The sequence below is a fragment of the Heptranchias perlo genome, chromosome 10, assembly GCF_035084215.1.
Source record: "Heptranchias perlo isolate sHepPer1 chromosome 10, sHepPer1.hap1, whole genome shotgun sequence".
NCBI lineage: Eukaryota > Metazoa > Chordata > Chondrichthyes > Hexanchiformes > Hexanchidae > Heptranchias > Heptranchias perlo.
The window spans coordinates 48,270,353-48,283,196 of record NC_090334.1 but is presented as its reverse complement, the minus strand read 5'-3'; the positions used below and the strand labels follow the sequence as shown (position 1 = coordinate 48,283,196).

Sequence of the window (12,844 nt, the reverse complement as noted above, 5' to 3'; positions counted from 1 at the left end):
AGTCTTCAGCCAATTCGATTCACTCCACGTGATATCAAGATACGGCTGAGTGCATTGGATACAGCAAAGGCTATGGGCCCCGACAACATCGGGGCTGTAGTGCTGAAGACTTGTGCTCCAGAATTAGCCGCGCTTCCAGCCAAGCTGTTCCAGTACAGCTACAACACTGGCATCTACCTGACAAAGTGGAAAATTGCCCAGGTATGTCCTGTCCACAAAAAGCAGGACAAATCCAATCTGGTCAATTACCGCCCCATTAGTCTACTCTCAATCAGAAAAGTGATGGAAGGTGTGAAGGGTTCTCAAAATTCCCACATTTTTCATATCATCAACGAGGATATGACTTTTGGAATTTTATTTGAAGACGTATCAACTGCTAGTTTTAAAACATGGATCCCTGCAAGACATGCCTGGACTTGTTGCGACAGAGTGGATTGTTCCTGAAAACCAGACAATGAGAGTAGACAGAATACGCATTCTTCCCTTTAAAACAATCAACCCAGAGAAAGACTTCAGCTTACACGAAACTAAAGCCCATCAAAACCTTGCATAAATTATCGCTACTAACTACTAAAAGCAGGAAGCCAACAATCACCTGAAGAACACAAAGAACTAACCTTGTTTTGGGAATCAGATAAGAAATTCGAAAGTCAGTATAACTGGGGACCAGTTATGAAGGGGTTTTTTTGGTTTTGGAGCAGGTTCTAAGCAGTTTAGCTTTAAAACAGCAGTTTTGAAGCAGCAAGAAGGCAGCCACAGCCCTGCACGAAGATCGTCCACCCACAACTGCGCCTTACCGTACCAACAGACTCTATCCAACTGAAGAACCTTCGCAGATTCCACAGACCAGGGCCACGTGGGGACGGCAGGGCCCAGAGGACACAAAGAGTGTACCCCAAAACTGCAACCGGCTTACCTGGCTGGATTTCGAACTGTCAAGGAACCCTGGTTTGGTGAGCATGATTCCTGACCTCTCCTAGTTCAATTTAGTTAGGTTTTGGGGGTGGGACAAGGGTAAGGGGATTAGTAGGGTGATTTTCCCTCGTTATGCCGTGTGTTCCCCATTCTTAACTAAGTGTACTTTGTATCTCAGTATTATCCTAATGTTATAAGTTCATTTGTGATTTCAATAAACCCAGTTTCTTTTCTTGTACCAAAACTAGTTGTCTGCTGCATTTTTTGTCACAACCCCCAAATAAGTCCAAGGTCTAGAACCCAGGGAGTGGGAGCGATTCGGACCGCTCAGTAGTCAGAGGTGAAGCTGACACAGACCACCACCCCCTACAGGTGTCGTCGACAGTGCTATCAAGCGGCACTTAGTCACCAATAACCTGCTCACCAATGTTCAATTTGGGTTCTGCCAGGACCACTTCGCTCCAGACCTCATTACAGCCTTGGTCCAAACATGGACAAAAGAGCTGAATTCCAGAGGTGAGGTGAGAGTTACTGCCCTTGACATCAAGGCAGCATTTGATCGAGGGTGGCATCAAAGAACCCTAGTAAAATTGAAGTCAAGTGAATCGGGGGAAAATTCTCCAGTGGCTGGAGTCATACCTAGCCAAAGGAAGATGGTAGTGGTTGTTGGAGGCCAATCATCTCAGCCCCAGGACATCACTGCAGGAGTGCCTCAGGGCAGTGTCCTAGGCCCAATCACCTTCAGCTGCTTCATCAATGACCTTCCCTCCATCATAAGGTCAGAAGTGGGGATGTTCGTTGATGATTGCACAGTGTTCAGTTCCATTCGCAACCCCTCAGAATGAAGCAGTCCGCGCCCACATGCAGCAAGACCTGGACAACATCCAGGCTTGAGCTGATAAGTGGCAAGTAACATTCGCTCCAGACAAGTGCCAGGCAATGACCATCTCCAACAAGAGAGAGTCGAACCATCTCCCCTTGATATTCAACGGCGTTACCATCCCCCACCATCAACATCCTGGGGATCACCATTGACCAGAAACTTAACTGGACCAGCCACATAAATACTGTGGCTAAATGAGCAGGTCAAAGGCTGGGTATTATGTGGCGAGTGACTCACCTTCTGACTCCCCAAAGCCTTTCCACCATCTACAAGGCACAAATCAGGGGTGTGATGGAATACTCTCCACTTGCCTGGATGAGTGCAGCTCCAACAACACTCAGGAAGCTCAACACCATCCAGGACAAAGCAGCCTGCTTGATTGACACCCCATCCACCACCCTAAACAGTCACTCCCTCCACCACCAGCGCACCGTGACTGCAGTGTGTACCATCCACAGGATGCACTGCAGCAACTTGCCAAGGCTTCTTCGACAGCACATCCCTAACCCGCGATCTCTACCACTTAAAAGGACAAGGGCAGCAGGCGCATGGGAACACCACCACCCGCACGTTCCCCTCCAAGTCACACAGCATCCTGACTTGAAAATATATCGCCATTCCTTCATCATCGCTGGGTCAAAATCCTGGAATTCCCTACCTAACAGCACTGTGGGAGAACCTTCACAACATGGACTGCAACGGTTCAAGAAGGCGGCTCACCACCACCTTCTCAAGGGCAATTAGGGATGGGCAATAAATACTGGCCTTGCCAGTGACGCCCACATCCCATGAATGGATAAAAAAAAACTCCAATGGAAATATAGTTGTCTGTCTTTTTCTCCAGGGTGCTGAGTGACAGAGTGATGTCGGCCAGATTGCTTCTACAAGACAGGTACCTGAATACCTGGATTCAGCAGTTGCCAATAAGTAATCATTGTACACGGCCTTGGACTTGGATGTCCAGATAGCAGGTTGGAAACTATCCTGCATAAGTTCTTTCAACACATTAAATGGAAATGTCTGTCACATAGTTGAGGAAACTGAGCGGCTTGGGACAACAGCTGTTGGAAGATCTTACTTGGCTGGGTATGTGAACACCCACTCATCTGCCTACCTTGATTGTGTTGCAAATAAGCAGTTGTTGCTGTTGAAACCCCTTACTTTCAACTGAAAGAACCACTGTTTGATGGGATACAGTTAGGACAGGATGATCATGGCAGTGTATTTTCATGTTTTAGATGAGTTGTGCAGCTCACGATGCTGCTTGTGCCTGGTGACTCCTAACAAGAATTGAAACCTGCACTCATCAGTTTAATATTCTGCTGCTAGTTACTGGATAGAACTATGTTAGCAGTTTAGTGCCAATTGAATAGGAATTTACCCGTCAAAATTTAATGTACCTCTTAACATCTTAAATCAGTCAAATGTGAGACACAGCCCTTTAAAGTTGTGGAACAAATGACTGTGCAACATATTGCACCTTGATCCTTATTTAAATAATTCCTTAAATCCATAATAACAGTAGTTATTCTGTAGTCACAAGCAGCAATCCTTAAATATGTCATTTCACTAAATGAAGGATAGTTGATAGTCTAAATATGATGACCTATAGAATGTAGGGCAGATATGACCATCAGTGAGAAGAATCAATTAATGAATGGCACACTGCATATGCTTTGCTAGTATAAACAGAATGATAACCAGCACGTGTGATTATGGGCACACAGGTAAACTGCAATTTTGTGAAGCATTATTTCAAATCGTGTGTTAGAATTAAAATTACATGATGGCATTTTCTTCAATTTTCTTAAGACATTAGCAAAAATAATTACTTTATCTTAAATGTGCAACTTTTATAATTGCATCGTGTGGTAAATAAAAAAACAAAACCTGTTGCAAAATGTGTTAGGTAAATGCTATTGTTAATTGTTGAAGACTTGTAAATAAATTGTAACATATCCCTGGAGGTATTCACTGACCTTATCATGAAGAGTACAGGAAGCTTATTGACCTCTTGTTGTGTTGTTCTCAAAAGTGAATACAGCACATACAGTTATTGCACAACTCAGTAATTACATCATGTTTCTGAGTCACTTTTTCCTCCATTAGCTTTTGTATGAACTTTAAAAATAGGCTGCAGTTCAAAAATCAGTCAGCTTTCATATATTTCTATTCTAACATTCTATTATGTATTTGATTCGAAATCATTTAATAATTTGCTAAAGTCATAATAATTACATAAAACTAAACCATAGAAAAGTTTTGAAGACGTCGAGCAAAAGGAGGAGGATTGAAAATGGATCTTTTTCAAGATAAATTCATCTTAATAATTTCACTAATAATTCACTTAATAATTAAGTTCACTATTTAAACATGACAAAATACAGATCCCCTTCATTTTGACAAAAAAAAACAGAATAGCACCCAAATTCCATCCATAGATATTGGAAGAAAATTTATAAGCTGTAACTTGCACTAAAAATTCTATGTTAGTTAGATTCTCTGTGTATCAATTTGGAGCAACAACAGTAGATATGGAAAAATGGATGGTACAGGCTACCTTACAGTAAGGAGGATGCCATGTAATGAAACAAAAAACGAGAAAAAATGCAGATGTAAAGGGCTCATTTTTGTAAATAAACTGATGGTGAAAATAAATACAGGGACTCAGAATTAGAATCATAGAAAGGTTACAGCACGGAAGGAGACCATTTGGCCCATCGAGTCCGTGCCGGCTTTTTGCAAGAGTAATCCAGCTAGACCCACTCCCCCGCCCTTTCCCCCTAGCCCTGCAAAATTTTTTCCTTTCAAGAACTTATCCAGTTCCCTTTTGAAGGCCGTGATTGAATCTGCCTCCACCACCCCGTCGAGCAGTGCATTCCAGATCCTAACCACTTGCTGTGTAAAAAAGTTTTTCTTCATGTCACCTTTGGTTCTTTTGCCAATCACCTTAAATCTAAATCCTCTGGTCCTTGACCCTTCTGCCAATGGGAACAGTTTCTCTCTATCTACTCTGTCTAGACCCTTCATGGTTTTGAATATCTCTTATCAAATCTCCTCGCAACCGTCTCTGTTCCAAGGAGAACAACCCCAGCTTCTCCATTCTATCCACAAAACTAAAGTCCCTCATCTCTGGAATCACTCTAGTAAATCTCTTCTGCACCCTTTCAAAGGCCTTCACATCTTTCCTGAAGTGCGGTGCCCAGAACTGGACACAATACTCCAGTTGTGGCCGAACCAGCGTTTTATAAAGGTTCATCGTGACTTCCATACTTTTGTACTCTATGCCTCTATTTATAAAGCCCAGGATGCTTTTTAAACCATTTTCTCATCCTGCCCTGCTACCTTCAATGATCTGTGCACATATACCCTCAGATCTCTCTGTTCCTGTACCCCTTTTAGAGTTGTGCCCTCTAGTTTATATTGCCTCTCCTCGTTCTTCCTACCGAAATATATCACATTGCATTTTTCTGCGTTAATTTCATCTGCCACATGTCTATCCATGCCACCAGCCTGTTTATAGCCTCTTGACGTCTATCAGTATCCTCACTTTTTAATACCCTTCCAAGTTTTGTGTCATCTGCAAATTTGGAAATTGTGCCCTGTCCACTAGGTCCAAGTCATTAATAAATGTCAACAAAAGTTGTGGTCCCAGCACTGCCCCCTGGGGAACACCACTGTACACCTCCCTCCAGTCCGAAAAACAACCGTTCACCACTACTGTTTCCTGACCCTTAGCCAATTCTGTATCCATGTTGCTACTGCCCCCTTTTTACCATGGGCTGCAATCTTGATGATAAGCCTACCATGCGGCACTTTATCAAACGCCTTTTGAAAGTCCATATTCACCACATCAACTGCATTGCCCTCATCTACCCTCTCTGTTACCTCATCGAAAAACTCCATCAGGTTAGTTAAACACGATTTGCCTTTAACAAATTCGTGCTGGTTTTCCCTAATCAATCCACCCTCGTCCAAGTGACTGTTAATTCTGTCCCGGATTATTGTTTCTAAAAGTTTCCCCACCACTGAGGTTAAATTGACCGGCCTATAGTTGCTGGATTTATCCTTACACCCTTTTTTGAACAAATGTGTAACATTTGCAATTCTCCAGTCCTCTGGCACCACCCCCATATCTATGGACGTTTGGAAGATTATGGCCAGTATCTCCGCAATTTCCACCCTTACTTCCCTCAGCAACCTAGCATGCATCCCAGCCGGACCAGGTGACTTATCTACTTTAAATACAGCTAGCCTTTCAAGTACCTCTTTATCAATTTTTAGCCCATCCAGTATCACAACTGTATCTTCCTTTACTGAGATATTATATGCTAGATATATTATATTGGAGTACAAGATTAACTGTAAGGGCTTGTTGCCATCTTTAAACACTTCTGTGTACATCAGGTACTTTATACTGCTGGCTGTAGGAGCTTATGAGATATTCCTGCAGTTTTAGTACTAGAATAAAAGGGAGTACCATCAGTGGAAAGGGCTAGAAGCAATATCTAACCCAGTAAAGTGCAGGCCAGCTTAGAAGTGTTTATTTAAAACATTATTTCACTCTAAATGTTGTATAACACATGACTGGGATCCTGCCCCACTGTTGACATAACTCCAGCCATTTCTATGAGGTCCGTTTAAAAAAAAAATGGCAATGCAGCGACACAGTCCATCTCCATTTTTCTTCTCAGCAGATCCTAGAAATGCGCTGCAGTGCATCTTGTAGATAGTACACACTGCAGCCATGGTGTGCCGGTGGTGGAGGGAGTGAATGTTTAAGGTGGTGGATGGGGTGCCAATCAAGTGGGCTGCTTTGTTCCGGATGGTGTTGATATGTTGTGACATGGCCAATCATACCTGTGCTGATGCTAACTCTTCAAGTGGAGCTGTTTATTCTAATTCAATTTTCCTGCCTTTTCCCCCTATTCTGTTATAGTCTTCCTTTTTATCTCCTGCACAGTCACGTCTGGAGCTCCACAAAGATCTGTCCTTGGCCCTCTCTCTTTCCTTATCTTCATGCTTTCCCTCAGCATTGTCATCTGTAAACACGGGACCAACTTCCACATGTATACTGATAACACCCAACATTACCTCTCCACCACTTCTCTCAACTCCATGATCACCTCTGTGTTGTCAGGCTACCTGCCTGAATTGAAATCATGCATAAGCTAGCATTTCACCAACTGAACATCAGGAAGACCAAAGCCATAGTTCATAGTCCACATCAAAAACTCCACAACCTTGCTATCGATTCCATCTCCATTCACTTGGTAAGGCTGAACCAGGATGCATGCAACCTCTGTGTTCTGTATGACTCAGAGCTGAGCTTCAAACTTCATATCCTATCCTTTACCAAGAATCTCTGCAACATTGCTCAGCTCTGTCCTACCTTAAATCTTGATCCACAACTTTATCACCTTGCCACTGTCCTGAGCTCCACCCTATCTGTTCGACCTTCACTAGCCTTACATCCCCCACCATTGCCCTATGGTCCTCTAACCCTGCACCCCTCTGTTACACCTTCAGTGGCAGAACCTTCTGCCATTTCAATCCTACTCTTAATAACTCCTTCTCCAATCCCTTGTCTCTCTTTAAAAGCCAAAACTATTCATTCATATTTTCAGGCCTATGTTCCTTCTTCTTCTATTGATGGCAGCTTTCAAAAGTCATTAACTTGCTCACCAAGAGCAAAGAACAATCCAATATAGGTGCTAAAAGGTTTTGATCAGCAATCTGCGTGCTTAGCATTAACCACTATCTCACTGGGCCAATCATGCAGGATTTTCCGAGGTTGGCTTCATTAAATGTTCACTGAGTATTTCTGGCCTGATTTGAGATTGCCTGCAGGAGTACACTGTCAGCAAATATCGTACATCTGCAGTTCGTAAAGACTGAAGTTGCTATTTAAAAGAGGCTTTTTCATTGTTGTTGTGTAGAGAAGGAATCATGGATAGACAAAGAGACATAACACCTCAGTTTTCAATAGAGCTTAGGAGGTTCTGTTGGAAGAAATACAGCAAAAGCAGACTTGATGTTTTTGGCATCCAAGGACACACTCCTCATAGAAGAAATGCCCAGCCAGGCTGTTTGACCAGAGGTGGTTACCAGAGTCAATGGATGGAAAATCTAGCCAACAATGAAGCAGAGCACATGAGGAAGAAAGATAATAGCCTCAGGACATCTGCCAAATGAATCCTATCCAACACTGCACTGTATCAAGTACATGAGCAAAGTATGAAAGCAACTAACAGATTCCTATTGGCTTCTTTGAAATCTCAAGAGTTATTTTCTCGAGGAATTTTCCAACAACCTCTGGATTATAACGTATTAAAAAGGAACTGTCAGTCAAATACAAACTGAACCAATCACAAGGCCTCTGTGTATTTGAAAATTGTGTGTTAGACATTTTCTCAGGCTAGTTATGAGGGGTTCACAACCACAAATCTTGCAAGGCTATCTCAGGGTGGTACAAGTTACAAGATTTTGGCTTAGATGGCAGTTAAACTCTCTTAAGCACAATGACTGAGTTTTAGAGACAGCCGCTAAAATGAAAACATAGACAAAAATGCATATTTTTTCTCACATCCCATTACACCCTTACTGAGATTTAATTCTATCTTTCACAAAACACCTCTTCTGAACTTCATATGCCTATCCATACTGCAGCAGGGCACACTATATTACTGCCATTTAAAACTGAAACTGTTGTTGCATGACATTTTACAAAGGTGACCTCTTAATGCATACTCTGCACGATGCATATTCAATTGTTTGGACACGAGTTAGAATGCAGGATGCTCCTCTGTTTGTTACTCATCCATGTGCTCTAAAATCTTTCAACATTTCATCACCACTTTTTTGCTTGCAGGACAAAGTGGCATACAACAGGAGGAGCAGACCAGACATCGAGGAGGTCCCTTTTATTTTAGTCCCCTCAGTTAATATGAACAGGCTATGCTGGACATAGTAGGGCCTACAACATAGCGGGATGGGCCATAGTGAATCTGGATGCCTCCCCAGAGCTCAGGACTAGCACATACCCTTCTTGTTATTCTTTCTCTCACACACACATTCACTCACTCGCTTAGAACTGCAGTCCAGTATGGAACTACATGGCCCTCTGCAGCTGCCAAGGCCTCAATGACAGAAGTCCAAAGCTTTGCTTGATTATCTCTCATGAATTCTTAGCTTCCAATCTCCAAGACACTATCTTATCCAGTTCGAATATGCAGAGGAATTGAATGGAAATAGTTATTAAGCAGGACTATACTGCAATGATTGTTGCTTAGAAGTCTGCTTCCCTGGAGATCTCCAGACATGCCGAGCAGCAAGGGCAAGACTGGAACAGACAGACAAAGCTGCTGCCTCTCAACGTGGCAGCCTAGCTCAAATGACAGAAGCTGTGGCAAAAATGCACAGGACCAGACAGCTATTGCAGCACTATTTGTGGTGGAGCTAGTTGCAGGGTCAGCTCATGATTCAGCACAAGGAAGCAAAAGGCTATCTCAATCCCAAGATGCTTCCACTGATATCCAACAGCTAGCCACATCATTTATTCCTGCTACTGGGGGAGTACCTAGAAGGAGCACAAGGAAAAGCAGCTAGGCAACAAACATGAGACACATACATCAAATCACTAATAAGGCTTAACATCTGGTTGCATTTTATTTCAACCGTGTCAAGAGTTTTTTGGGGGATAATATAGAATAACGTAAAAACAGATGAAATTCATTTGATCCATGGAAGCTAAATTACTACAGAGGTCAATATTGGTGAGGGTGCAATTAACCACTGTGTACATATGGAGGACTGTTAATCCATTGGACAGATGGGACACATTGGTGTAAGTTTCATCAATGAGGGCTTGACATATGGTTCTCAATGCCTGGAAAGATGGTTCAGCGGGAATCTCTCGTTCCTTGTTGTCTTTAGCTACTTCCTCCATCTGCTCCATTCTTATGTATTTTTGGATGTCACAATTGTGGAACATGCAGCATACTATGATGATCTCAGAGACATTGGTAGGCCTGTATTGTAAGATGCCCTCCGATCTGTCCAGATTGTTGTTTTGAATGTTTACACCCTAGATATTTTTGGCTTTTGTCTCATAGGTACTGTCATAGGTGAACCTTACTTCCTACTCCCACTTCCTAGAATATTTTTACTTGCCCTGATATCTAGGTAAAATTCATAGCACACTAAGGATAACAAACAGAAATCCCTTTAAGATTGCTTCAGCTATTGGTTCAACTCTGTATCCTCATTATCTTCAAAAGTGACAGACTAACACTACACCTTGTTTAAGGCCTTTACTGTTTAATAAGTTTGTTCGGCAAATGAGAGAAGAATCAGAACATTTTCAGTAGTTCTTAAACTTTACTAGCTCTTTGTATTATAGCTATGACTAAAACTATGACTAAAAAAACCCAACTACATAAAAAATTATAGTCATTTCCTCTATGGAAATTGTCTGGCTTATCTTATTCTTTCCAGAGGCTCTAGTCAGTTGCTTTTCAAAGACACCAGATCAAACTCATTGATTTACGTACAGGATAATAAATATCCCAAAAGAGTAACTGGATCCAAAAAGTTATTTAAATAACTTTGTTACATTCAAAAAAAACTACCAGATACATACTTGGACAAATCAGTTGTATGAATTGAGTTTAGCTCCTCCCTCAAACAAACTGCCAAGTGACCAAACTATTGTCACAATATTGTATTGAGTTAAACATGAACATGATTTGAGCAAGTAAAGTTGCCTTTTAACCTCTTATATACAATGGTACAGTTAAAGAAGCCAATACCAAGCTAAATCTAGATAAAAATGCATTTTTATCACAAAGATTTAACTGGAATAGTTTGTTTGACATCACAATGATGACTCCTTTCAGAAACTCAAGTCTCAGCAAAATTTTGAATTTCCCCTGCGCCCCCAATGTTTCAGCAGAATAATTGAGGAGGCAATGTGGAACATTGAGGAAAAAAAAATAATAGACAAGGTAAATATTTGGATTATTTGGAGCCAACATCGGAACTAAAAAGCTTTTTGAAATAATAGACTGGAACATCTCAAAGAAATCTTACCTTGGGTAAAGACTGCAGGAAAAATGTCTAAACATCTGCATAGTGCAGTATTTTCCTGACCATGTCAGCACCTGTAACTATTGCAGAATGCAGCTTTCCAAAATGGAAACTGATCAAAACCTATTAGGTCAACTAAGAACCAAGAAAATCTATCTGCATTAGCTGTGGTTGCTATTTAATACAAATTGGCCAGTATGACAGCACAATTAAGGAATTTATCAGGAAAAAAGTTCAGATGACTGAATTATTAATCAGACTAAAATAAAATTCTGTTTTTAAACTCAAATGAAAGTAATAGAGTTTGAAACATCTTTTTGTGGTGATGTGATGGGTGTTCTTTTAAAAAAATCCAGGTGTGGATTGGAAAGGGGTAGGATGGGTAAATGCCCATCACAACTAGCTTTACATCGGGATCCCCTCAAAATTCTAAGGTTGACTCTATCTGAGTGATGCCATAATCTGGTTGCTGATATACAATGTGATGGGGGTAATATTGGTGTGTGGATGAATATGATCTTTGACATTAGTTGTTGATCGGTGAAGAATGAATTTCCACCATCACAATTCCTTCTGCTTCTGATGTGTAGGACAGGCCAAGTAACCTCATCCACTTCTGTAAACCATATATTGCAAACAGTACTCTTAGGTGGTTGGAGGAAGATCCTGATAATGAGCCAACTCAGGTTTATTTTTCATTGAAAAGACAATTAACATTGCTGCAAGTAAATGATTCAGTGCATGGACTATTTAAGATTATTTTAAATACTTGGACAATAGTTTTAAGTGCAAAATTATATCTTTCCACATTCCTCTGCTTGACTATTACCCATCAAATCACTGAACATCACAGACCTTCCTCCGGTATACCCTATTCCTGGTTTGTGTATCTTACACTTGTTTCAAATGTATTTGTTTATATTACAAAAGGTGGAACTGAACAATGGTTCAGCAAGTTTATCCAGTGAGTAGCTGAATCATACAGATCAGGACGGTCCCAGGTTTGATTTCCTGCTCTGTGCTGAGTTATCTTACTTCAGCTGGGACAGCGGTATGGGTGCTACAATTGGCCTCAGTGACCTTGAGCTACAGAGGGATAATTCCTCAGGGTTCTCACTTCGGATTGCTATTCAGCAATATTTAGTGGATGTACGCATGTGTGCATGTCAGACGAGGAAAGGAGTGGCTCAGCTCTGATGCCTCTATTATCCAATAGCCTACCAATATTCACCATCAAGGTTGATCCGTGAATAATGCTCACTTGGGCAAGGAACTAGGAGGGCACCCAGCAAGTTTGGAATGTATTTAAGGAATAAACTGCTTCAAGATCAGAGGGAAAAAAAATTGGAAACTTTTTTTTTAAAGATTATTTCAAACTATTTTAATCAAACAAATCTGTAGGATTCAATGTTAGAGAAGAAGTGAAAAAAAGAGGAAGCACATGTAAACACAGATAATTCAGATATTTCTCTGACTTGCCCAGTTTTCAACCTGAGTTTTAAATATGTTGCCATATTTTGTAGTGGGTGCAATTTACCAATATTTTATAAAGCATAAAAAATGTAACATACTACAAAGTAAATTTTTTTTCTGCTTCATCAGCAATGATTTCACCAATAGCTAGGGAGGACGTTGCTGCAGGAGAAGGGGCGTTTCGAACGTGAAGAACACGGCTCCCAATAGCTCCAGAGCCTCCATCAAACACAAAGTCATCCACTAGATTCCCATCTCTGTCCAATGCTTGGGCTCTTACTCCAGACGGCCCTCTGCAGAAATACAGCATACCCTAGAGGTTATTTAAAGTATAGCAGTAAAACAATGAGAATAACTTTAAGTACTTTTAAATGGAGAAATTACATTCATTTCCAATTTAAATACTGTGTTCTAATCAGTTCATGCAACAGATTGAACCAAATTATCAGTCTTAGTTTTCCTTTAGCAGAAAGTTGCCAGGAAGTA

At 41.2% G+C, this 12,844-nt stretch overlaps 1 protein-coding gene across 2 annotated transcripts in view; it reads right to left on the bottom strand.

Moving 5' to 3' along the window:
• Positions 1-11,575: 11,575 nt before the first annotated feature.
• l2hgdh (L-2-hydroxyglutarate dehydrogenase) overlaps positions 11,576-12,844 on the bottom strand; it is a 28,010-nt gene continuing 26,741 nt past the window's right edge. The window contains exon 11 of one of the 2 annotated variants that reach the window (XM_067991645.1): positions 11,576-12,651. In XM_067991645.1, coding sequence (XP_067847746.1) covers positions 12,456-12,651 — 196 coding nt within the window. In that variant the 3' untranslated portion in view covers positions 11,576-12,455. Of the gene's footprint in view, positions 12,672-12,844 lie in introns of both variants that reach the window. The other variant, XM_067991646.1, reaches the window with a different exon arrangement.